Source organism: Neolamprologus brichardi, chromosome 5, assembly GCF_056152115.1.
Source record: "Neolamprologus brichardi isolate AB-2024 chromosome 5, ASM5615211v1, whole genome shotgun sequence".
In the NCBI taxonomy this organism is placed as follows: domain Eukaryota; kingdom Metazoa; phylum Chordata; class Actinopteri; order Cichliformes; family Cichlidae; genus Neolamprologus; species Neolamprologus brichardi.
This window is the reverse complement of record NC_142108.1, coordinates 18,295,324-18,322,034: the sequence shown is the minus strand read 5'-3', so window position 1 is coordinate 18,322,034 and position 26,711 is coordinate 18,295,324. Positions and strand designations below refer to the sequence as shown.

At 39.9% G+C, this 26,711-nt stretch overlaps 1 protein-coding gene across 6 annotated transcripts in view; it reads left to right on the top strand.

Annotated features, from left to right (window-relative positions):
• The window catches only part of kcnab2a (potassium voltage-gated channel subfamily A regulatory beta subunit 2a), a 92,158-nt gene that overhangs the window by 51,552 nt on the left and 13,895 nt on the right, over positions 1–26,711 (top strand). For 5 of the 6 annotated variants that reach the window (XM_087840811.1, XM_006783243.3, XM_087840813.1 and 2 more), the window contains 7 exons: positions 15,325–15,368; positions 15,588–15,625; positions 15,866–15,945; positions 22,257–22,301; positions 22,839–22,883; positions 23,160–23,203; positions 23,462–23,548. In XM_087840811.1, coding sequence (XP_087696937.1) covers positions 15,325–15,368; positions 15,588–15,625; positions 15,866–15,945; positions 22,257–22,301; positions 22,839–22,883; positions 23,160–23,203; positions 23,462–23,548 — 383 coding nt within the window. Of the gene's footprint in view, positions 1–1,322; positions 2,412–15,324; positions 15,369–15,587; positions 15,626–15,865; positions 15,946–22,256; positions 22,302–22,838; positions 22,884–23,159; positions 23,204–23,461; positions 23,549–26,711 lie in introns of those variants that run through there. The other variant, XM_006783244.2, reaches the window with a different exon arrangement.

The window sequence follows — 26,711 nt, the reverse complement described above, 5'->3', positions numbered from 1 at the left end:
ACTGTTTCTGACAGCGTAAGCTTGTGTTCCCAGCCTTTCCCAATTGTCAGTACCTTCCACATGTCACGACTCTTGGGGGTCCTGGAGTTGAGCAGCATGGATTGTGGCATCATGTTTCTAACACAGTGGTGGCTAATGCATAAACCATACCCTGTGCTAAAGCGGTGTCTTGGTGTATTAATCTGCTCTGTTAAAAATGAGCAGACATTAATGGTGAAGGGAATGTCCCCAAATCTCTTCCCTGTCACCCTGACATTGAGTATGATTAGTATTTTGTCACTAGAAGGTCCCTCTATACTTCTCACTGTCTTTGTGGCAGGAAGGAGCATTCAGAAGGTCATTTGTAGCTTGTTTTCTCTGCTTTCTGTCCACAGTGTGAAACTTAAATCAGATTTCAGTTCAATTAGACCACCTTTTCCCCCTCAGGGCTCTATTTAAGTCTAGTAGACCAAAAGGTCGCCAATCTAAGAATAGAGCTGTCAGTTAGCAGCAGCCTGTTTGTTGGATTCCTTTGATGGAGGGTTTCTTCGTTGACTGCTTTACTATACATGTCTGCTACTGATGGCATCTCTTTTAATTATCTCCTTGGCACACTCGCTGATCCACTCAGATAAGCTTCAGTATTATATTACTGAGAGTGTGCTTCTCATCTACTGTCTCACCAAGCTGCAGTCAATGTGCTGTTTACTTTTCAACCTGCAACCATTATCGTGTTTCTACTGTTCACTCTTGCATGTTCCTCCTCCATTCACCTGAGTGTGCCTGTTACTGTTAATCAGATCAGTTTCTAATACGTGGTGAATATAGATGAATTGATGACGTTTTGTTGTACTTAATCAGTTCATTCTCGATCAAGCTGAATTTGCTCGGTTGAAATCGAAAAGTTACAGCAGTACACGGCTATGTGCGTCACATGCCCGTCTTATATTGTCATAGATAAAGTTGCATAATAAATGTTTCATGGGCAGTTGAACAGACCCACGTGAGAAACCCCTTTTCTGGGGCCATAGGCAATGCACAGTCTTGAGCATTCATCCTTCCTTTTTTTTTTCTCCTGACAGAATAACTAAATGAAATCACACTGCAGGGCAACAGACGACAGATAGAGAGGAGCACAAAAATGCACCACCCTGTCTTTGTAGAGCTGCTGTAAACACACAAGATTTCAGTGCATTGCTCTCACGCTCCCGTGGCTCTCTGAATATTCCTCCTCTTAGCTTCTCTTCATATCCCTCCCACCACAGCCCCCACCCCCCTCACTCTCTCTCTCTCGCTCTCTCTCTCGCTCCCCCCCCCTTCCATCCATTCTCTCTCCCCTTCCATCTCACTCCTGTGTGCACCGTGCTGCTTTATGCTCAGCACAGGGCATACAGATGTAAGTTTAATCCAGGCAACAGTGAGAGGTGAATATGAGGTTGCCCTTTTACTAACATGCAGTAGTATTGAGTCGAATATGCATCAGCCAGCGTAATTGCCGAGGCGGACCTAGAAGGAAAGATGAAAACCTCCTGGATCTGTGTGTCGTGTTTTAGTCTTTCAATCTCTCTGTGTGGATCTACGCGTTGCCACTCTTAAAGCTTGGCACCAAGAGGTGCAATCTTTAGCACTAAGCTCAGTTTTAAAAAGGAAATTCCAAGACTGTGAATCTGCCTGCAAGCTTCTGATTGATAGAAAAGGCAAGAAGAAGACACCCAAGACAATCGAGGAGAAACTTAGTGGGGAATCAGCGTTTTTCTTTTTTCTTTTTTTTCTTTTTTTTCTTTTAATTTTTTTATTACTTTAAAAGAAATTGTTGCTTTATCAACTGCATTGTGTCCGACTTGAGTTTCATGTCTAAAGTCTGCAGGGACTGCAGGTTTCTATAATGTTTTGCTTGAATTTGGACTTCGTTTGCCAGGACTTTATTTTCACCTGATCAGCAATCCATCACCATTTTCACACATTTTCTTTGCCCTCCCACCCCTTGTACCTTTTGTTTTTGTTTTTTCTGCAACATTTTGTGCTGGACAGTCACTCTAGAGACTGGGCAGTGATTTCTTGCAGAGGCGCAGTGTGAAGCTCGATTCTTGTGAGTGAACAGTCTCACATTCCCAAGAGGATCCTTGGGCTCTGCACCTCTTGGTGTTTTCCTCTCCTTATTCATAAAGAGGAGAGTTTAATTAGGGAATCTGCAGTTGGGACAGTCGGCCAGAAGCCAGAATGCAGGTGTCATTAGTGTGCACGGATCATCGTGGAGGGGTAAGCCGCAACACGGAGGACCGGCTAAATCGACAGAATGCCAACAGCCCCAGCACAGGCACCCGCAGCAAGTTCAGAGCAGTGGCGATGGTGGCTCGGAGTCTTGGACAACTCTCTGTGCAGAGTGTGCCTTCCTCCAGCGAGCAAAGTGTGAAGACTGGCATGAAGTATAGGTAGGGCATGTCTTAACAGATTTGCATCTGGCTAAATACCAAAACTTCAAGACATTCAGTATTTAAATTGCCACATCCAATCAAAGCAGATTTTGAATGATGGTGGCTGTCAAATTCTGTGACTCCACCAAGACTACTTCACCAAAAATGGATGTATTGTTTTCCCCTTTGATGTGCTAATTTGATTTTGTTATTCCTTTCCGATTGATGACACCTGCCATGAGTAAGTTATCAAAATCAGTTATTTAAATTTACCCAAAACTTTAACTATTGAGCAATGAAGAAAGATTGTAATTTTATTTCTATTTAAGATATACTGGAATACTTCCTCTGTTGTTAGTTACTAGTACTTTCTAGTATTATCTCTAGTGCACTACTTAATACTTAAAACTACTTAAAACAATAATATGGTAGTTCCATAAGTATCACTGCAGATTGCTTTTAACTTGGTGTAACTAGGTTGATTGTATTTCAATTCCCAAACTAAATAAACTGATGCCATTTGTCAATCGTTATGGAAAGAGCATGCTAATAGAAATTGCCATTGAAATCATTGAAAAATATTAACAGGTTGCACTTTGGGTTCTGCCTGCTACATTATAAATGTTAATAAAATACTGCATTGAATTTTCTTCCACCTCCCCAGACAGCTGATTACTGATTATGTGCTGGTAAAATAGCTTCCTCTATCACTTAAGGCAAATTATTTAACCCGCGTTGTGGACATGAAGACTGATGACTGTTTGTTATCTAACACAGGACATACTTACCATTTAAGCAAAGGTTTTCCTTTGGAAATGCCTTTAAATTAAAATGCAAATGTGTTCTACATGTGCAGTGAAACGTTCAGATTAGTCCAGCTTTGACAAAAGGGCTGAAAAAGCAGCAGAATAATAGTAAATGTGGAATTGCTTTAAATGCATATTGAAGCACTGAGGGTAAAAGAGTGAATGGCAAATTGAACCGTAGTACAGAACAAAGAATTCTGCATGCATCAGTGAGAAAAAGCAGTTCACCTTTCTTTTCAGCACCGTGAGGTGCAGCGCATCATGTACTGCAGCAATCTGGTCATTAATGCAGTGGATCCACTTTGCATAGGAGAGTTGATTCAGTCTTATTTTTCAGTAATGACTCTCTCTGTATATTTTCCCACACGTGACTCAAAGATGATCAAAGGTCGATAAGCTTATTTAAAAGGCCTGCAAGAAAAAGCAAGAAAATTTAAGAGCTAGATGAATATTTAAAGGAACATTTTATCCATTTTAAATAGCAAGTTGCTGTTGTCTGCTATATATAAGCACCGACTAATGTACTTTCTTCATGTTTGTAGCCTTGTGTTGCAAAGGTATACTATCTCTTTTTAAATGTTTTTTAGGTACAGTGATTAAAAATTTAGTCCACTACTTTTTTTGACTCAAGCCACGTTTGATACGATACATGGATGTTTGATTTTTGCAGGACAATATAGGGAAGTAAACAATACCCAATCAAGAACATATTTTTCAATTTTGATCATTTTATTAGTATAATAACATCTTGAAGCTCAAATCTAAAGGCAAGAAAAACTGAAGGTAATATCGTGTCAGTCAGTTTACATTTTCATTAAGAAATGTGAAGTGTGATTGTTGACTGACAACATGGAGAGCTGTTTGGAGGCAACACATCTATCCTCAGTACTGTTTTCAGAAGCCACATCACAATCCTTTGCATCTAATTTGCTAGCGGCAGCCTCGTCGTCTTGGCGCACTATCATTATTGAGGCTAATGACAGTGAATGAGTAAAATCATTTTCAGCTCAGGGGGCCAGTGGCTGTTTGTGTTCTTCTCTTCCTCGTTGTAGTCCAAACTACATAACAGGCTCGGTGTTTGTGAACCAGACCCATATCTGATGTAAACTGAAGGTAATGCAGGTCTAAATGTAGCATGAGGCTCAAAGAATCATGGACTGAGGCTACGGCATAGTGTTTGTGGTTTTGTTTTGAAGAGATGCGACTGAAAGGGAAGGAAGGAGGAGAGTGGAAGCAAGAAAGGGAGATTGCTAAGGTTAATGCTGGTGTAGGCCCTTTGCCCACGAGGAAGTACAGTTGGCTAAAGTGATCTGTGCTCATGTCACTTTGAAACATGCCTCTTGGAGGTGAAACTTGCAAGCCTTTTAACATGGCCTTGCATTTTGCTTTTTTATCCTTAAGCATTTTCTCCTCTCTGTTAAAGGAAGATTGAATTTTTCATTATGCCGATTTGACAGCTGAAGAGGTTGGTGGTTTTATAACTGTGGCCCAAAAAGAATACAGTTAAAGCTGCCTTATCCACCCAAGAAAACTTCCCCGAGTATCCTCACTGCAGAATAGCAGTGTGAAATTCACATTAGCTTCATTTGCATGCTGTCCTCTCGTTTCCTTGAATGGCAACTTTGGACCAAGACGGTATTTGTTTGTGGGCAAGGATGCAGGTTGAGGAGTGACCTCTCCCCACAAGGCCAAGAAAATCATCAAAGTGAACGTCTCCTTCCTCCGGGATGGAGGGATTGCAGCGGTTTTATTGTGCTGCCTGTAGTTCTGAAATGAGACACTTTGTCTGTCGGGTTAAAATAATCAGGCGGGACTGTGAGAGCCTGCACCTCTTCTAAGGAATGATTAAATGCCTTCAGTCAGGACTGAATTAATGACGCACACAAAATGGCTTGTGATTATGTAAAGTAGTTCTTCTCGAGGAATGGAAGAATATCTGTGAGACTGGGCAGGCAGTGCAGGTGGAGAGTCAATCCCATAAGATCCCTGCCATTCACAGTCCACTATCAGCTCCTCACTTAGTCACCCAAACCCTGGCTGACTCGCCTTCAAAAGAGATAGTTTTACATCCCACTATGTTGCAAATAAACTGCTGCAAAGTAATGCTGAGGTAAATAGGTTTCTGAACGTATCGCTTTTCCGCTGGGCTGCCATTTTTGTGCTTTGTGCAGTCAAACTGTAAGAATTCATCTTAAACCGTTGCGCTCTAGAGAGATATATTTCTAAGCATGCTCTTTGTTCTTTGCCACAGTCCGCATCAGCTACAAAACACTTATGCTGTGTTGCACTCGGTGTCGTTTACTGCATAGGCCATGTAAATCGGAGCTGACTCATCTCCTCCCCTGGTGTAAATCTACAAGTAATTCGCCATAGCCCAAACTGTCAGTAGGATTCCTCGCACGTCTGGAGGTCCACTTTTAGTTGTAAAGTTGACAGTGAATCCCAGCCAAAGTAAATAGCTACTGGCAGTGTTGTGTAAGCGAATGGCATTTAAATCCCACAATTGCGTTGTGTGAAATTGTCATTATCAATAATGGAAAAAAGAAAAAGCTTGGAGCCTGGAAGCCTGGAGGTGTCTTTGTTTAGTGCACCTTGAAGTTACTTAATGTAGCAGATGGCAGAGATACTGTTACAAAAAGCGAAATGTGAGTCGAGTGTCAATTTTCAGAGTTCTGAAAATGAAACATTTACACACTAATTATCACCATACAGCTTTAATGTTATTAGCCATGACTGTAAGATTGAAGATGCATCCGCGGTGCTCATTTCTGGCAACATTTTAGTCTGTGTAAGGATTTGGGTTTTTTTTAAAGAATAATGAGTATGAGTGTTTCTTTTTTCCACTATTTCACTACACAAATACCACACCATGCATCGCTACGGCTCGGGTGACAAAAGCTGTGGGTGTGAGATTTGGGGCGTCGTGAGTGTGGGAGCCTGCTGGGACGTTTTCCTGCCTTCTGAGGGCTCTCGTCATCAGGGAACCAGCTTTCCACAGCCTGCACTCCCCCTTAAAATATGAATCATAAATAAGCCGTGGTGGTTGAACAGAACAAACATGCAGCAGTACAGTTTGGCTACTCTGAAGTAAATACTAAGCATAATCCACATTACAGATTCGAGGCCACAGTAGCCACTTAGGTACCATCTTAAATGTGTACAGAACATTCGCCATCTGTTTGCTCTGGGCATGTGGGGAGAAACTGCCAAAGAGTGGCATGGTTCATTTATTGATGTACTCTCACATTTCAGTGTATGTACCAAGGTTTTGACTGTATCAGTGCGAAGGAGAGTGAGTAAGCTTGGGCGGTGGGGGGTTTGTTGTAAGATATTTAGCCTATGTATCTGTAAGCGTGTCTTCATGTAAGGAACACGCAGCTGCTCTTTATTTGCCTCACTGATAGAGTTTAATTAGAGCCTCTGTGTGCGTGTCCTAGCTCCACTCATTTTTCTCTGCATGTTATTTTCATAAATGCACTAGAAATAGCTTAGATTTATTAATTCTGGTGTACACTGCCAAGAAGAGGTAGTGTGCAACAGAATAGATTAACATTAAAGTGTGGATGTCTTCTACTGTTTCCTGAAGTATGTTTGCAGTGATTTTTATAACTCCTTTCATTGTTTTGTTTTGTTTTTTAGCCTGAAAGGTTAAGCATAACTGTAGGGCATAGTATAATACAGATTTAGTAAAAAGTGTGATTATATTCAGTATGTACATAGTGTTTTTAAGATTATAGATTAGCTTCCACAGCTGGCTGTTAGTGTGGATACAGTAAGGAGAGGGTTTATATTTCCAAATTAAAAATCAACGGACTTGCCGTGGCAGTGAAACGGCATTTAATCTTGTGTTCTGGTTTAGAAACATTTGAACTGCATCTTATGTAATATGTAAAAAAAAAAAACCAACCAAACAAAAGTATTTCAAATATGAGGATCCAGTACAGCACAAGGCTAGAGCTTTAGCTTACCCAGCATGATGCTTAGTCATGTGTATTATGAATATTTAACCTCAACATTTTTTTTAATTAGCCAGATGGTATGTGCTTGCTCCTAATTGACACAGCACTCAGTGTAATCTCCTTCTTATCAGCAACATCTTTTACCAGCCTGTTTTTAAAACCTCTGATTAGAGTTTGACAGTCATTTGTTTACATTAATGATTCATCTCTTTTGCTTCTGTAAAATGTCAAATTTGTGAAAAATATGTCAGTTTTCCACATTTAAAACCCAAACGTATTCAGTTTACAGTCATAGACGTCTAAGCTATACAAGTGAAATTTTAAAAATGAGCCATTGTTACAAAGAAAACCATCATATTTATCTTTATATGCTCACTTTGAGTCAGATGTCAGTGGCACACTTCAGAAAAAAAACATTTGTGGCACAGTTTGACTTCCTCTTGTGTGGAAACTGATTAGAACTGCGTGCTAATTTTTGGAATACAGATGTTTATTCTGCCTGTTCAAAAACTTGTTTAAAACTACAAATTATGTAATTATTTATTAATTAAATGTCAAACTTTATTCATGTTTGATTTCTCTGAGAAGTCAGAAATTAATCAAGCATAATGTTCAACCTCTAAAATTAATGTTTCTGTTCAGGACTGCAAGGAAATGAATGCAATTTGGCATCCTAATTAAAACATAATATTGTTTTTACTTTTTTTTCCCCTCTTGCTCTTGTGGAAAATAGTAAATGTGAAAATTCTTGGATAACAACAATAATTATATTTTAGCATTAAAGATGTAATTTAAAGTTGAAGACCTTGTGCATACTGGTAGATTAACCATTACAGAAACATAAAAAGTGGTTTTGGTCACTACATTACTGTTAATTGTGTGTTAAATGGGTGGTGGTCTAATAAATTTAAGCACCATATGTTATAATGTTTGAAAAGATTACTATTACAGGCCAGTTTGGCACCCAGATTCATTTGTCCACAAGTTGTGTTGTTGAAACACTTATGGCTCCAAAATGTATGTCATTCAGCATTGTTGGTGCCTTCACAGATGTTCAAGTTAACTATGCCAAATGCATTAATGAACCCCTGTTCATTAATGGTTGCTGTTTTTTGAACTATGCATTATAGTTAGAATACATAATTTAAAGCAAATAATAATAATAATATTTTGATCAAATGCTTTCCACCTGTTGAGTTTTGCATTTGATGACACATTGACAAACTTTGTTCACAGATATTGGGTTTCAGAGTGATTCCTGAGCCAAAGTAGTGATTTCCAATGCAGATTGTCAGTTTTAATGCAGTGGCAGCTGAATTTGCATCTACACTTTTCAACTCCTCGAGAAACAGTGTTGTAGCTGCAACAACAGAATTTAGGCTTTTAGTTCTCAAAACGGGACTGATTGTCTGTGAGACATCTTTTAATCATCGATTTATCAAATAATTGTTGTAGGTGTGTTTGTGATTTAATCTTATGTTAAGTTGAGAAGTTATTACTTTTAACAAATGTTAAAATGTTAAATTCGGGGATGGCTCAAAGGCCCATACTGCTACACTTGAGTATGTGATGATACCTAATACCATTGTTTCCCCTCTCTTAAACAACGAATCTGTTAATAATGCATTTGTCAATGACTGAGCTCACATATCAGCTGTGAAACCAATCATGGCAACTTTTTCCAAGGATCAGCTGTGATTAAAGAGACTTTTGTTACTCTTCTACACTATGCTGTAATTTAGGATAATGGGTTGTTTTGGATTATGCTTTTTCTTCACTGATATCTAATCCCAGAATCGCAGCTGGTATCAGACCAAGATTGGTTCTGAGTACAGCTTAGTATGATATTAAAAACACAGTATGAACCATTGCTTGGACTTGGAATACCCCGCAGGTTCTGCTAAGCGCCCATTTGCTACTCTCCAGCACAAAGCAGAAGAGTTTCCATTCCTGTAGGCACGGGCAGATTTATCCCCAGACAAGAACCTCTGAAAATGCCTGAGTTGGATGAAAACAAATTCAGCCTTGGGAAAACCCTCTGAGCCAACAATCTGTTTAGGTCCAAGAAGAAAATAAACTGCCATTGACAGCTGTCTTAAAGTGCTTCACTGCCACTGGCTCTGTGTTTTTGGCTGTGGTATGTAGATGTTTTCTATGCACAATATTAAATCAAATTTGACGTCTTCTCAGGCTGCTGACAAACACGGCACTACAAACAAACAGAATACATTGTTAAACAGAATACATTCAACAAAGGAAGTTAACTCCATAAAAATGGCATAATATAATAAAATTGCAGCTTCAACCTAAAAACAAATTGCATTTTTGACAGTTGGAGGAAACCCCGTGTTGGTTGCAGTTAATATCATAAATCTTCTTTTATTTTCTTGAGAACACACTAATTTTGCCTTGGCTACAAGGCATGAATAGTAAATACTCAAGTATTGCACCACTCATTGTGCTGTTGTATGAAGACTTAGATTTATATTTAGCTGGGACATCTATCCTGACCTGTTGTATATGTGTGTTGCATGTAGATGGAAGGATATGCTTACGGTAAGGTGGTTATTAAAAAGTTACGTGATAGAGAGTTAGGTCAAAGATTGAGATTTGTAACGTAGATCTCTACTGTTGTCTGCTTCATGGTGGCTATATTTGTGCATGCTTTTAGAAAGTGTGGGGAAATTGAGTGCTGTGCTAAGCTTTTTAGCTTCATTATAAGAGACACCTATGAGAAGTTTGATGTTGGTTTTCTCATTTTTCTTTTAGATCAAAAATAGATTTAGCATATTGGCGAAAATGTCAGAATATTTATGTTAATTACCTTTTTAAAAAAAAAAAAAAAAAAAAATCCACTCGCCTGCAGTCAAAACTCTCCCTCACAAATCCATCTTTGGCTTTTTTCTGGAGCAACAATGGGTTTTTTTGTTTTGTTCCAAGAAAGGTCATCCTGCTAGCAGCAATGAACAAATCCTCAGGGTGTAGGAAGTGCACAACAAAGGGCTGAACATTTTCATGTTTCATACCAGTAAGGTGAATCCTGAGGTAATTTGATAATTAGGCTTAACATGCTGTGTACTTGTTAAGCTTCAGCTCATACAAAGCAGATAATGGTAGTGTTAATTTTTTTGGCAAACCAAAGTCCTCCATCCTGTTCCTCTCTTCGTTTATTACCTGCACGTGCAAGCGAAACCACTGTGGTGCAATGGTTAACAGTGCTGCATAACAGGTTATGGGTTCTCTCCAGGTACTCTAGCTTCCTCCAAAGATATGGGTTGACTGATGATTCTAAATTGGCCGTATGTATGAGGGTGAATGCTTCTCTGTATCTGTTGGGCCTGCAACAGGCTGGCAACCCGTCCAGGGTTTATCCTGACTCTCACCCTGTGAGATCTAGGAACCCTGAATTAGATAAGGTTGCTCAGGTTTGCGATAGTTTGCTATGTTAGCATCTCTGCATATGACAGTTTTGACTTAGATGTTTCTTGCACACAATTGCTACGCAAACAAAGGGTTGGCTACCTTGCACCATCCTCATCCTCCAATTGTATTTGCAGATGACAAGGTTATCTCCACATGTCTCACCTGGTGGTGAAGTAGATGAGGGAGAGCCATTTTACATGTATAGAAAGGGAAATGAATGAGTTACGGTAAGAGTTTTTTTTTATTTTTTAAAAAAGGTCCACTTATGACCAACATACATGGTAGGTTAAAGCATTTGTTATTCTTTGTTGTTTTTACTGTTACAGTTCATTTTGTGTCTCTCAGCAGTAGCAGTAATAGTTGGGCCCAGACAGTGCGTATTATTGAAGGTGGATAACGCTACCTTAATGAATACACGTAGTTACAAGTGTGAGTCATGCAAATTTACACTAGTAGACTAGTGGGATCCATGAATAAAAATATGCAGTTGCAAATGAGCGTAATGAGTGCCCTTAAGCCCCCCCTTCCTCCCTCCAATTGTCACGTAGACTTGAATGGAGGAGAAAAACCACCTGCAGCCAGTGCGAGCTGGTGGCATTCAGTGTGTGCCTTTTTTGTGTGTCTTTTGAAGTTGAAGCCACAGATGAGGTTGTATTAATAGTTCTGCTCAGTTGGCATAGGTCTCAACACATTCATCTTTGCAGCTCTGTGACCTTGTTTCCTCATTCATCACTCTGTCCTGTCCACTGACTTTAGCGCTCTCAGCTCCACACAGTTTACTCTTTATCACGCAATAAATTGATGAAGATCTAATTTTTCTCTCTCAGTGACTCTCAAATATGCTAGTAAATCTAAAGCACACAGTTACAGTAGGATCCATGCATTAAATAAGAATTCTTATCTAATCTTGAGAATTGTGTTTTTGATCAGTTTCTTTTAAGGCAGTGGAGTTCTCTGCCTTGCTGATTTAATTGGTAAATGGTCTCCTGGCTAACTGGGTTTAGCAGAACTAATCTGGGATCAAGTGTTTCACATAGTTTGACTGCTTTGTGGAGGGCAGATGGGATGCATACACATACGCACATAAAAACAGTGAGCAGTGGAGAGGGCCAAAAATAGCACAGCTTTTTTCTTTCTTGTTGGTAGGGGGCTGTTCAGCCAACGTAAACAAGAAAAATACTGCAAAGACTCTTAATAAGGCAGAAAAAAAACTAGCTAGCGTCATAGCTGTGTGAGAAATCGTTGTGCGTTGAATCTGGAGATTCTGCTGAGATTACTTTCTGATATTGGATGCCACCAGCTCTACTTTTTACTCACCCAGGTTTTCCCTTTGATTTCGTTATGTAATTTTCCCACCTTAGATCAGCTATAACAGTGGTGAGCAGTGTGAGCAGATGTATCATTGGGTAAGAGTACAGCTTGTTTTCATAGTATGTTTTGTAATATTCTGTATCTCATGAAGGCGAAACAGTACAGGACTTAGTCTTAGTCTGAGCAGGATAACCCATAAACTGGCAGCACAGTGTTGCAGGATGTGCTGGAACAAATCAAACGTGTGGCATTTACAAAGCACAACTTACAGGACTTGGGTCAGCATCTGCATCTTGGTTGCCAGATAACACAGGGCACCTTTAGAGGCTTCTGCAGAGCTAGGAGATGTTTTACTACATACAAAGGACGAATAGGCAGGGGGTGGACTTAATGTTTTGTTTCATCAGTGTATATGGCTGATATGATGTTATCAAATCTGACTTTAAAAGGCCTAAGGGTTGCATGCCCTGCTCAGTATCGCAGGACATCTCTGTCTGCAGTGTCAGCTTAATTCTTAAGCTGATAGATGCCACTGCATAACACGTTAAATAATATTGATGTATAAAATTGTATTAATTGCCCCAGTGGGACCTCTAGAAAACTTGTGTTCAGGGAGATTATTAGATGGGACTGTGTTATTTATGGGAAGTTACCCATTTAAGCCTTGGCAGATAGAAAATGTGTGACTCCTTTTGACAAGCAAAGCTACAGTAACGTGACAGATAATTATTTTTTTATTTATTTAATTCATGCAATGAACACACAAAATAGGATGGTGCCATTGGAAGCCATAGTGTCTGCTGCTTGTTTTGTGATTGAAGATGTTTTTTTGAGCTATATTTTTGTTGTGTTGCTGCGTAGTGAGTCAGTAATCTGCTAATTACTATATAAATAATTAATACACAACAAAAAGAGTCAGCGGTGGTCCAGGAGATTTCTCTGACTTAAAATTAACCTATAAATTGAAAGGAAAAATATCCGCAGTGATTAACATTCTCATCCAGGTTTTGTATCACGCTAAAGTGTTGTGTAACACGTGTGTAAACAAACCGTAAACAGACTCCAGGCCCTGTTTAATCACACAAAGTGTGACACAGTGAAAAACCTTCCCCTTTCCAGTTGGGCTTTGCACATACTTCACATCTGTCCGATTCAGTGGGTCCTTTTCTGTCCGTGTGGCTACAGTGTTGTTACTGTCCTGTACTGTACCTGTCTCCCTCATTATTGAGGAGGCTGTGAGATGGATGACTTCACTGCTGCGGTTCATGTATGCTGAGGCTCAGCAGGAACTTGACTCCTGCGTACCTGCAGGCCCTGGTGGAGGATTGTTGCCGAAATGCACAATGCAGTATTCAAGGCCACTCCAGTAAAATACTGAAGAGAACGCTGACAAAGGTACATCCTAACAATGACAATGGTGGAACGGTTATTCTTTTACTCCTCTCTTTTTGTACATTCACATCCACTGTGCAGTATTCATGTTTTAGCGTGCTCATGTGACAGTTAAGACAGAAAACTTTGCTTTGTAATACGCTTTAATGCACCTGATGGAAATGTTTACTCTGCATCTCATTTTCTTAATATAGTTGTGAACTCTAAAATCATTAAATACTCTGGAGCAAACATGCTCCACTGACAGTTTCAGTCAGGAAACTGCTCTTGGTGTTGGTTATCTCTGTGATGCCGCACAACAGCGTCTCGAGGGGCAGTTTTATTCATGCAATTAAGAGGCAGTTAATTGTTGATGGGCTCCAGTGGTTTGCCACAGTAGACTTGTACTGCGATGCAGCGTTAGGACACATGGACTCATTAGATCACGCTCTCTTCTCCCTCATGACAAACTTTGTTTGTTTATAAAGCAGGAGGCTCCTATATGTGATGTCATCTTGCTCTCTGATTTACAGTGTAACACAATTGCCAGACTTCACTGACCCAAACGGATCATTTTAATGAGGCTCTTCATAGAAACAAGTGGAACACAAACAGCAAAATACACAAACTGAATTGTCAGTGTTGTTTGATCTCACCCAAACATTTGATGGCTTAGAAAATGGGGCTTTTCTCAAAAACCAAGGAATAGAAATAAATAGACTCCATGAGCATCTATGTTGGTTTACTGACCCAGAAGTCGAGCCAATATTGTTGGATGGTAGTGAGCATGAAAAGTAAATCCTTAAGCTTAATTGTTTTGTTTTTGTTTATTTGCTAAACAAGTGTACAGTAACTGACTTAGATAATATACGATAACAATGAGGTTTCAGCAGCTTTAGTCTCTGTTTCTGAACTTGGTGTTAAGAACACATTGAAGAAAGTGTGTTGTTAGTTACTGCAGCAATTTTATCAGGGCTTCACAGAACACCCACTCACATGCAAGCACAGTCCCACTTGTTACAAGCAGCCATATAAAACGCACATCTACACACATGCACACCTTTGTCTCCCTCTCTACCCCTTTTTCATTTCAGCTCTTCTATACAGCCAGTCTTATAAAAATATATTAGATAGCCTCCCACATACTCACGTTGACTCCTGCACACATTACATCATCTCTGCCACATTTCTTTTATCTTTTTTACACTGCCAGATTATCTCGTGAAGGTGTTTGACCAGAAGCAGCACGTTTGGTTTCGTATTTTTAATGTCTTCGATCAGAAAACTCTGAAGTAATAAAATATTTTAGTCGTCAGGTTTTTGCAGACCGGAAGAGATGGTTTGATTTCCTTGTGAAATGATTATATAACAGTTCTCATAACAAATCTGTTATGATACTGAGGAACCACAGGCATATTAGAAAACTTTAAAAGCTTGCACAAGCAAAAGCTTGCACAAGCTAAAGACCTAACCAAAGCTGTGATTGTCAAGCAGAGGGGTCTGTCTGGACTGTGATTGGCTCAGAGACGCCAGCTTTAGGATCAAGTTGTTGTGTGTAGTCAAGCTTCCGCATTGCTGCAGGGGATTTTAGTCAGATGGCGGCTGAGGGATCCTGGTGTGCTGTGAAAAATTTCAGTGGATGTCATGGTGGGACTGCTTAATACTCACTTCCTGTCTCTGATTCCTCCCCCCCCCCCCCCCCCCCCCCCCCCCCCCCCCGACATTTTGGTGAGCAGAAGCACCTTCTCATTGTCAGCTCATACGTTTATGTGCTACGTTTGCCATCCCCTCAACATGTGTCAGTGCTGCACTATGTTCGGGCTAGTTACAGATCCTTACAAAGTCTTGTTCTTTCCAGCTTCTGTCACTCCACTGCAGCAACAACCTAAAGATGAGAGAACTCTAGTGAAGCTCGATAGGGTTTTTTGTTTATTTTGTTTTTCAAACAGTCATTCCTGAAAGGCTGTGCTGGTCACAGCCACCGCCTGAGGACAAAAGATCATAAATCACTGCCACCTCAGTGTGGCATTAGTTTTAATGTATTTTCCTCTGTTTTGACAGAAACCTCGGGAAGTCGGGCTTGCGGGTATCCTGCCTTGGATTAGGTAAGATCACGAGACAAACTGTTTGTGCATGCTGTAGACTCGGTATGACAGACCGGGGAGGCCAATATAAAACCTGTTCTCTATACAGAGAGAAAGTGTTATTAAACAGAGTGTGAAAAAATTGAGTTTAAGTATGTCAGAAAGAACAAAAAGGTTCTTATTCTACTTGCATGTTTGTGTACTAATTCTCTGATCCCACCTCTCTGTCATTCCCTTTAGGAACATGGGTGACGTTTGGCGGACAGATAACAGATGAGGTGAGAGCAGATGCGTTTTGTCAGCTTCTATCCATCAAAGCTTTGGAATGGAAACCCTCCATATGATCGGAGATATCCTAGGTTGCTCAAGAAGCCTATTTTTACTTTTCTGACAGAGTCAACAAGCAGTCTCTAGTCCTGTGAAGCCAGCTTCATAATTAAAATTTACTAACACCTCACATCAGTGGTCTCACCCCATCATTTCCCCTCTCTGTCCCTTCTCCCCTGTTCTCTCAACAGATGGCAGAGCAGCTGATGACTCTGGCCTATGAAAATGGCATCAATCTGTTTGACACAGCGGAGGTCTACGCTGCTGGCAAGTGAGTATATCCTGTGTGGCGAGTCACTTAGGAGTGAGTGGTAGCAGCAAACATTACCAAACTGCTAATGTGTGATTGATTATGAAGGCAAGCAGAGGTTATGTACTTGCAGACTCCAGTCAGGTGTTTGAGCTATAGTGGTGCACAAATATTCCACATTTAGAAGTGATGTAATACAGAGTCAAGGTGCCAGCATGTTGTCTTTACTTATGGTAGCATACCAATATGCCAAATATCCATCTCACATTTCCTGAGAGCACTGAATTGTTTGTCTCCTAGAATACATAAAAACTATAAAGCAGAATTTCGTGAAATGTGATGTAGAGATGAAAAAAAGAAGCCTTAAATGTTGAATCACTATCTTTAAAACTTAAAATCTGGACAGTCGTCTGAGGATGGGTTTTCTGGGTGACCTTCTTTTTATATAAGTTCATTTAAATAAAAGACAGGAAAGACATGACAATCACAACATTACAATTTAACATCGACATCATATGCAGAGGCTTGGAGACGTTCTGCAACAGTCCCAGGGTGGATGAATTTTCTTTTGGCTTTACAGGAAAAAGTGTTTTCTTATTCATCTCTCTTTACGTATATTTTCCACGTGTATCTTAATTGTTTTTTGTTTTTTACAGCGGACATGCTAGAGCTGTTTTGTGACAAAGTGCATTCTAAACAAACTAACCTTTATCAAATTAATATATGACGATGGAAATGCATAAATGTTTTATTTCCATCGTGTTTTTCACATGGTTTGAGGTTTAACTGATGCTAATAATTATGTCGTCTCATTTTACCCTCTTCTCAAACAATAGTTTAATGGCATTCAGCCTCTGAGTAAGCTCCACAGTATGTTTATCTCGATGAATCAACTACTCATTTTCTTGGCTATTATTAAAGGAGGAGAAGAAATTAATGTCTGCCTGCTTTTCACAACGAAAAGTGCCATTTGTCAGGGTTCGGGTATTCGTGGCATAAATTTAGGGGATGGGAAGTGATGATAGTTTAACCTCAGAAAGCATGTTGCTTTATTGCTGGATGTAGTGGATGTTTAAATTCCAGTATGGATTAGTCAGGCTTTGTAGTAGCCTGGGTGCTGGGATTATCCTTTGCAAATAGTGTCACTTATTAACGGGAGCAAGTCTCCTGTTTAAATCCTCCTGAGATTATTCTATTTTTTCCATTATGTTTGGGGAGATGCATCAGAGTCCCCGTGTCTCAGAAAGGGAAATCAAAAGATAACAAAAGAGGAGAAACACGTTGTAGGTCTCAGTGGTTGTCCTCATTTCGCATCTAATGCCTCAGCAGCTGTGGTCTGATGCACGTCATCACACCACGATGTTAATGTTTTGGGGAGTTTTCAGCAGTCTTGTTGATTTATTCATGAGAGAGGTTGATCTTTGACACAGAAGCAAAACCAACTCTGGCTTTGATCATCGTGCTGCCATAAACCAGAACCACACTTGAACAGAAAGGACAAGCCTGGCACGTGCAAGTGTTTGTGACAGCACGTCACACAGCTCGAAATGTGTTGCACAGGTGTTAATCCTGACAGCTTCCACTGCAAAGCAGCACCAAGGAGCTTATATTACACACAAACACACGAGAAGGAGTCGAACAAATCACACAGTTTGCGCGTCATAATGGAAAAAGCTTTCATGTGAAGTCCTCGGTTGTGGCTAAGGATTCTTTCTATCAGTCGGGCTTGGAGGATGTGAAGTGGTGGTGTTGGTGGCTGCACAGTCAGCTGTTGTGATGTCGATTCTGTGTGGTGAGCGTGGACAGATAAATAAATGAGATTTGTAAGCTGTTTGTTGTAGCTTAGCCCTCAAAAAAAAATTGGTCACAGAACAAAACACTGAACGCACAAGAATATTCAAATATTGATTGTGATGCTTATTAGCATATCCATCCGAATACATGAGCTACTGTTTCTGAGAAATATAAACAAATGTCTCTTTGCACAAACAAATGTGTTATGCTTAACCCATGTAGCTGCTCTTATCAGCAAGCACACATGGCACGAAAGCTTTTCAAAGTATGGCAGTAATTGGCAGAACAGAATTTCAGTCTTTGTTTTCTCTCAGGCTCAGAGGCATTTTGCTTCAGATCAATACTAAATGTGTGACATGGTGAAAAACAGGTGGCATAAGCCCTGAAGAATGTGAAAGTAATAAAATATAAAGAATCCATGAGTAGTGCCGCATTACATCATTGCTTCTGCCCTAAGTCAGAAAGCAACTCAGCATTGAAATAAAGCAAAGCTTTAATTAATGGGTGGATGAAGAAAGGCAACCTGCTCGAGGCTCAGTGAACCTTATGTTTGGTCACTCAAATTACTCACATTTCAAAGGGGCAATACTAAGAGCCAGAAACACACACACACACACACACATCATTGCTCTCAGGGGAGTGTTCATTGCTCGTTGTTTAAAAAAAGATGTGAGTCCAGCTGGCAGAGGCTGAAATCACTCGGAGTAATAATGCAGTGTCTACTGTACTTGGGCAGCTGCTGTTTGGATCAGCAGAATGCACAGAGGCACAAACACACGAGTGGGGAGGTTGAATATTTAATTTAATTTATCTTTTAATAAATGGCAAACAAAAGGTGGTGATAAATGGTACAGAAATGTTATGCAGGATTTAATATTCAATTGAAACGGAGACAAAAGCGAAGCACACAAACAAATGGCCCCTGAATATTAAAGTAAGGCTACATTCACACTGCAGGCGAAAGCGCATCAAATCCAAAGTCTTTACATTAAGGGCTATCAGTCAAGCAATACTGTTTGGTCTGGGTCTGAACAGAGCGCGTTGTGTGTGACGTCATCTTTTGCGCATGCGGACCGCTTTGAGGGTTCACACTAGAGCCGTTTGCTGTGAAAAAGGGTACAGCACTACAAAGTTTATTATGTGCTTATAATCTAAACATTTTTGAGTTATGATACATAATAACCCATGGTTATCAATCATTGGTGTATCAATATAGTTCTGATTTTAAAGAATACATAAATATTAGGGGTGCAACGATACTCGTATCGATATCGAACCGTTCGATACAGTGCTTTCGGTTCGGTACGCATATGTATCGAACGATACAACATTTTTAATTTATTTTATCAACTTTCCTTCTGACGATGCTGTCTGTGTTGAGCGCTCAGTGGATCTGCGCTCGACAGTGCAGCCTAGGCGGAGTAGTCGAACACAGATTCACTGAGCGCAGGGCAAGCTAGCTAGACAGAAGTTAAGCTCGTTGCAACATGGCAAATTGAACCTCCCCCACCCTCATTCAGATCTGGCGTTTGGAACTATTTTGGTTTTCATGTGACGTATGACCCTGAAGGTAAGCACGTCATGGACAAAAGTAAAACAGTATGTTGGATGTGCCAGCAATGCTCAATTGGTGGGAACTAGTGTGTTAGCGCAGTTAGCTCGTTAATGTGTTGACGTCTTCCAGCCCCACTCATGAGGCGATCCGTGGTAGCTCGTTAACGGAGATTTGCCGTGTTGTGACCTTAACGTCATTTCAGATTAACGCTGACAGCACTAGTGGGAACACAACCAATATGACTGCACATTTACTCCGACATCATCCTAGTGCAAAGACAAGTGGAAGCAGACAAAAACAAGCACACATGCTACAAACTTTACCCGAGTCATTTAGACAGCCGTTAGCACATGATTCTCCTTATGGGGACCTGATATGTTTAATATGCTGCTGAGAATATAGCCCAGAAGAAGCGTATAGTATAGCTTTTATTTTGGAAAGAGACATTTCTCCATAATAAACTCTCTTTTCCAAAGATGAGTGATTCCTCAATCAGATACAGGGCTTGCAAAATCGCTAGCCCGACGTCCTGGGGCTTTTTTCCAGTCGGGCTACCAAAATCTATCTCTGCCCTGCCCGTCGGCCTATCGTAGGAAGGAAAAATATATGTCAATGCTTTTGCATTCTTTCGGAAATGTAGCTGGGTAATTATGTCATTGGCATCGGCCACTGTCAATATGTGACATACTGAAATCGCGTTTGAATTTGCGCTTGTTTTTTGCTTTCACTTTGCAATCGCGTGAACTGTGTATAGAAAGCGACAGTACTGATTGGTGAGTGATGATAATTTGCGCACCAATTCCTCTGACATCGTCTTATCAATCGTTAGCTTACTATGCAAACATGACAAGTGAAATCTCCTGCAGCTTAAACATGTGAGAGGTTGATCGCGCAGAGAATCGCTGAGCGTCATGTGAGTGCGTGTGTAAAAGCAGCAGGATATATATTTTAGTTCTGCTGAGCCAAATAAGACAGGTCAGGTTGAAGAAGTGACAAAACGGAAAAGTTATGACAAATCAGACTATAAGGCAAAAAGAAAGTGCAGCTTTATGGTTTCATGGACAAAAGAATTTCTGTGGCTGCAATATGACGAGCTAAATAACCAGGGCTGCACATAAGTGGTCCGCAGGTGCGCATTCGCTGTCAAAATAAAAACCCGCACAAGATAAGAAGTTGCAACGCGCGTTTGCGTACATAAGATTTTAAGGAAGAGGACAGACATTTGTTTAGAACTCTTAAAGATGTCGAAGAAGCTCCTTTAAGCAATTACTGTGATGTTCCTCCACCTCCAAAGAAATGTCAGAAGGAGTCCGAACCACAAAAGAAGCGTGTATTCTCGGAAAAGTGGTTGCAGGAGGTGAGCTGGCTTCAAACAAATGATGAACGCACAGAGATGTGGTGCAGAATGTGCCGTGAAAATTTAATAAATGACAAATTAATAAAAAGGCATGAACATTTTTTTTGTATCGAAAAAATATCGAACCGTGACACCAAAGTATTGAACCGAACCGAACCGTGAATTTTGTTGTATCGTTGCACCCCTAATAAATATGAATGATTTATTTGTAACTGAAGTGCAGATTTTTAGCTGTAATTTAAGAGAAACAAAGAAGTTGTACATTAATTGGAATTGCTGATGATTTTATACATTGTTTCCCTTTTTCAGAGGCCTAAGGATAATGGGCTAACCTGACAATTGATCCTGCCAACTTTGTACTTAATTGTTGTTGCTTCTATTCTTGAAAGTTCAAACAAATTTAAAAGTAATTCCAGATTTACAAAAGTGTTCTTCCACTCAAAAATATAGGTAGTTTCCCCATTTATGTTTCATACAGAAATACCTGGATATTCAAGTAATGTATAAACATGAAAAGGTTTCAAAATTATTCTTAAAAAAAAAAACAACAACTTGCACATTATTCAACTTTATACAAACATCGTTGTGCCATTATCCTTGGTATCAGCTGTCCTTAATACTTCCACATAATTAAAGCTAGCTTATTATTTTCTGCCAAGTAATCTTGTATTAAAATACTTAGGTTAAGAATTTACCATTTGTGGCCTCTAGTCTTTTTTTGGGGGGGGGTGTTTGTGGGTATGCCATTGTGACTCTCATTGCGATTTAAAATGCGTGGATGATCAATCTGCTGTGTGATCTGTGCAAATCTAAAACTTCTAAACTTCTTGATATTCTTGATATTTATAATTGAGCTATTTGTAGATATTAGTTCCATTTCTTAAATTTGTAATATCTGCAACATATTGCACTACTTAAATAGTTTAGTCTGTTACTGTTACTGTCTTGGAGCAACTGTAACCCACACAGTTTCCTCAGGGATTAATAAAGTATTCTGATACCTTAAACTTTTGCACATTACTGAAACTGTTCAGACTGTCACACTGACAGGAGCTGTAATGTGCTGTGGGTAAACTGTGGTCCTCGAATTTGTGCACAAATTGGATACTTGCCATAATATTTGAAAACTGCGTCAATTAGAGCTGCTAGCTGCACTCATCGGCAAACGTAAACAAATCTTAGCTGGCACGACGCTTTTTCTACCTCTACAGCCAGTTGGATTTTATGTGAAACTGTGTCACAAGGAGGTGTCTCATTATTTGTCAGAGAGAGCTGGAGAGACATCCTGCTGACAGGTTTCTGCCCAGCCCTAATGAGCCCCGTGTTGAACGTAATGTCACTCATTAGCACCCCCGTGGCTGCTAATGAGTGACTTGGTGGTGGCTCGACAGCACAGCTGGGACTGGGCTCTGACCTGGCAGCTAGTTCACAGCCACCCGTCCTAAACAGGTGCTTCCGATTATAAAAATTTACTTTTGTGGTGTATATACGCAGAATTGGACTGCGTTCTTTAATTAACAATTAAATCTTGAGACAGTCGGATATAAGTGCTCATATCATTTCAAGACTATCTATTATTTTTTTTAATGTTTTTTAAATCATGCTCTCTTTCCATCTGTTTCATAGGGCAGAGGTGGTGCTCGGAAACATCATAAAGAAGAAAGGATGGAGGTATGATATGAGGCACACTTTAATTGCATTTTGTATTTTTTTTTTTTTTTTAAATTTCCTTCCCAGCCATCCGGCCTAATCTTGTATCATCTCGTTCCTCTGCACATATTGGGAGGCTTGTGTGTTGTGAACCGGAACAGTAAGGTGGGGAGATGAAAGATTAATGTGGGCAGCCTTGCCATGCTCACACTCCAGTGTCTCCTCCTCAAAGATGATGAATAATGGATGAACTTCTAGTGGCTTGTCTTCTACTTTGTCGGTCCTGTATGGGTATTTGTATAGCTCAGGTTATATCAGATCAGGTTTATGTGCTTGCAGCACTCATTCACTGGCATTGTTTGTGTTCTGACACAGTTATTGTAGGATGTGTGCGAGAGTGATGCTGATAGAATAAGGTAGAAACGCATGAATGACCTAAAGATCATAGTTTGTGCATGTGCATAAGCAACTCCAGTGCTTTTTTTGATGTAATTCAGCATGTTTGCTTAGCAGATGTTGTAACAGATGTGTGCTTACTTTTTTTTTTTCTTTCTCCAGACGTTCAAGTTTGGTGATAACAACAAAGATCTTCTGGGGTGGAAAGTAAGTTTCATCCTTAACGTTGCTGTTTGCCCAAATGAAAAACTACCCTCGCGTGTAATTTTTCTCGACTTGTTTGATCCTGATGCTCCTGGTAATGGGATCATGTGTCATCCAAACTGATCTGTTGTCAGGTGCTTTCAATAAAGCTGGAAACATTGCTCATATTTCATAAAGGATAAAATGATATTATGTTACCGTCCAGGAGCCTTACCAGTCACATTTTAAATAATGGTGTCAAACACACTCTCATTTCTTTTGTATTTTTTTTTCATATAGAGCGGAAACTGAAAGAGGTTTATCCCGAAAACACATTATAGAAGGTAAGTAGCAGTGCTGCGTATTATTGGATTAAATGTTGACACTTCAACAACAAAATTAATTAATAGCTTTGGGTCAAGGGAATCGAAGCTTCATTTTAAAAACTGACACCTCCTCTGGAGTTATTGGAAAGGTTTTGGCTACAGTCAGTAACCCATTTAAAGTATGAAGTTTGATAATCCTCTGCACTAATTTTCTATACACTTTGATATTTGCAGTCACAGTACTATTGCTGCTCAACTGTGGTTCCTATTTTCCAGGTTTAAAAGCCTCTTTAGAAAGACTGCAGTTAGACTACGTGGATGTGGTTTTCGCGAACAGACCGGACCCTAATACACCAATGGAAGGTAGCAATTCTATTGTCTCTACCCTTTTTCTGCCTATTTATCACCTTTTTATCACATGTTGTCATACTGTGCTTAGAGAAAAGGCATTCTTTCTGTCTCTATGACGACTGCAACGTGAAGACTCGGATATACAAATCTCTTGTAACTGAAACATCTATTTTTAAATGCTGCCTGTTGTCCTGGTGCTTCCACCTCCACACTCAGAATGAGGATGGATGCGGATGCTGAAGACCTTTAAATGGCAGAGTGCTAACTGTGTGGGGGCTCAGCTGGTCACACAGTATCCATCTGCTCCCGTGTTATAGTTCCTCTTCGGGTTGTAGTCCGGTCAGGGGCCATCTCTCTGCCTTCAGTTTGCTACTTCGCTCAAGCTGGCTCTTCCAGAATACTTCAGGATCTTGTTGAGCAGAAGTAGCTGGTGTTGTTTAATGTAAAGGTCGAGGCAATTCTTATGTCCCTCTGCCCTTTAGAGATTGCACACAGTTCAAATGGGCAGTTTTGAATATGCGTCTTCCAATCTGTAGTGGTAAAGCCATCTGGTGTATTTTATGCTGGCAGTAGCTGAAGGGGTAAACAGGGTGAAGAGGAAGTGAACAGCTACTCTGTCAGAGTAAACACAGTAAACCCCTTAAGACAAGCACCCACTCCCAAGATGGGAGGCTTGGTCTATTCGACTCTTTTATGAGAAACAGTGCATCAGCGTGATGGATTATTGATGGGTGATAGGGCCCATCTTATTATATGCGTGTTCCTTCTCTTGTCTGGGACGCTTCGATCGCTATCTGACATTTTTTATATTTGGTCTGCAGTCGAACAAAACAAGTTATCACTTAGATCGATAAAAAGACGGAAATTACAGTCAGATAACGCAAGATATTGCTCAACAGCACACACACACACAGGCTGAGTTGGAGCTGTGATTTAATTTCTCACACGTGTTACACACACTGCACGTGAAACACTACAGATGATTATCTTCATGCCACCTGGCTCCACACACCATTCGGGATAAGCATCTTTCATCAGAACTGCCACTGAAACATGACCAACCCATTCAGGCCACCTTAAAAAAAAAAAAAAAGGAATTATTTTGCAACACCACGAAACAAATATCATAATATGAAACGATAGACGTTTTCATATCGTCATCTTATATATATATATATATATATCATTATATCGAAAAGCCCTATTTAAAAGCAATAATAGTTTGTCACTCGCCTACCTATGTTTTTTTTGTTTGTTTGTTTGTTTGTTTTGCCTGTCCCATTTGGTTCTTTAGCCGTCAGAATTGTTGTCTGAAGACCAACAAGGATACCCAATGGATTTATTTTGCCAAATGGATCATCATGGCATTGCCGTATTGGTCCATTTGATCGACCTTTGTTTTTATTATTTATTTTATTTTATTTTCAGTTGTTACAGACGGGACAGACATGAGTGAGGGATAGGAAAGGGAGAAAGAAAGAGGAAGGAAAAGAAAAACAGAAGGGGAGAGGGACAGTGAGAAAGGGGAAAAAAAATCTCCCGTTGAGAGAAAAAGAATAGAAAACAAGCAAAAAAAACAAAGCAACATACTAAACACAACACCATCGCATTAATCTAGCTAAGTGTAAACAGCAGTAAATACTAAATATTGAATGTTGTTGTGCAGCACACAGGACCGACAGCGCACAATGTGCTTTGAGAAAGCAGCTAAGAAAGGTGTGATTTAAGTCTACGAACAGTGAACACCCGTGTGCACACCTGTGTGGATCAGCGCGCTTGTATTCAAATGGTTTCCCCATGTAATGGTCTGCAAGAGGATGTAGAGAGCTATAGCCCCGTCCCCCAGGGCATGAAACAGGCATGGAGGAGATCCAGGCCCCAGACATCCAGAGGCCCCAGAGTGCTCGCCTACCTATGTAACATCAAATAAATACATAAAAATAACTGCTTTCACCTACTACTCAACTCACTGGATAACGATTTGTCAATCACAAGTCATTCGCATTCGAGCATGTGCTGGGTAATGTACCTTTCTGAAACACAGAAACCATAGACTTCTACAGGGCCCAGAGTCTTTTAGTATCCACAGCTTTCGCCCCCTGATGCCCATTAGAGTGAATTTAGGCTTAGGCTACTTAAGGATCAACTTTTGCTTTTTAGACCTGGAAGCTACATCTTTTATGCTGTCTGTGGTGAGGAGAGGGCTATATCGTTAATTTGTTACATAAAATGTAACAAATTAATTAATGTTACAAAAAAGCAGCTTATATAAAAGCAACCAAGTCAAACCAAAAACTGCTTTAAAGCTTTGCCTAGAATGAGGGTTAAAGGGCTTTTCATCAACTTCTTTGATGCTCACAAAAAATACTCATTATTTCTTCCTTCATGGCTGTTTATCATGGATGGCCATGATGGTCGAGTGGTTAGCACTGTAGCCTTACAGCAAGCTTATAACCGGCTCGATCCTCACCTATGCCTGTGTGCGTTCTCTCATGCTTTCTCCTACAGTACAAAGACATCCATTAGGTTAACGGGTGATTCTGAATATGCCATGGGTATGAGGTAATTAAAGTGCTGTATAAATGTATGTTGCTTAATGGGGGTTAAAATGGGACTTTTAGTCATTAAGATTATAAAAGAACTGTATAAATGGGAGTACATTTCAATATCCATACAACCCAACAAACCACTGAACAAATCTAATCTTAAAGCTTATTTGCATGAATGTAATTTGACTTATCTACATCTTTGTTAAGGTTGCAGATGTGCAGTAGAAGCCCGTGATAGACTTCTACTGTGCCAATGCAACATTACCCACTGATTGGGTCGTATATCCTAGTTTTAGCTGTTGACTGGCTCTTTTATGACAGGAGCTAAACTTCAGATGTGTAATCAGGATTCTTTGAGTGCCATGGCTCTCTTATCATGCCTCTGCTAATGTATATTGTGATGTTATAATCTTTAGCATAATTATCAGAATCATTTGTTTATTCAAATCTCTCTTATCATACACATAAACACGCATGCTTTAAAAACACTTTCCCACCTGACGGCTTTAAATCAAATGCAGTGCTGTGTTGACACAGTAACATGAGATTAATCTCTCTGCAACATCCAGTCATCACATTAAAGAGAAATATAAATCACCCCTGACATATTTTCTAACCATCTATGC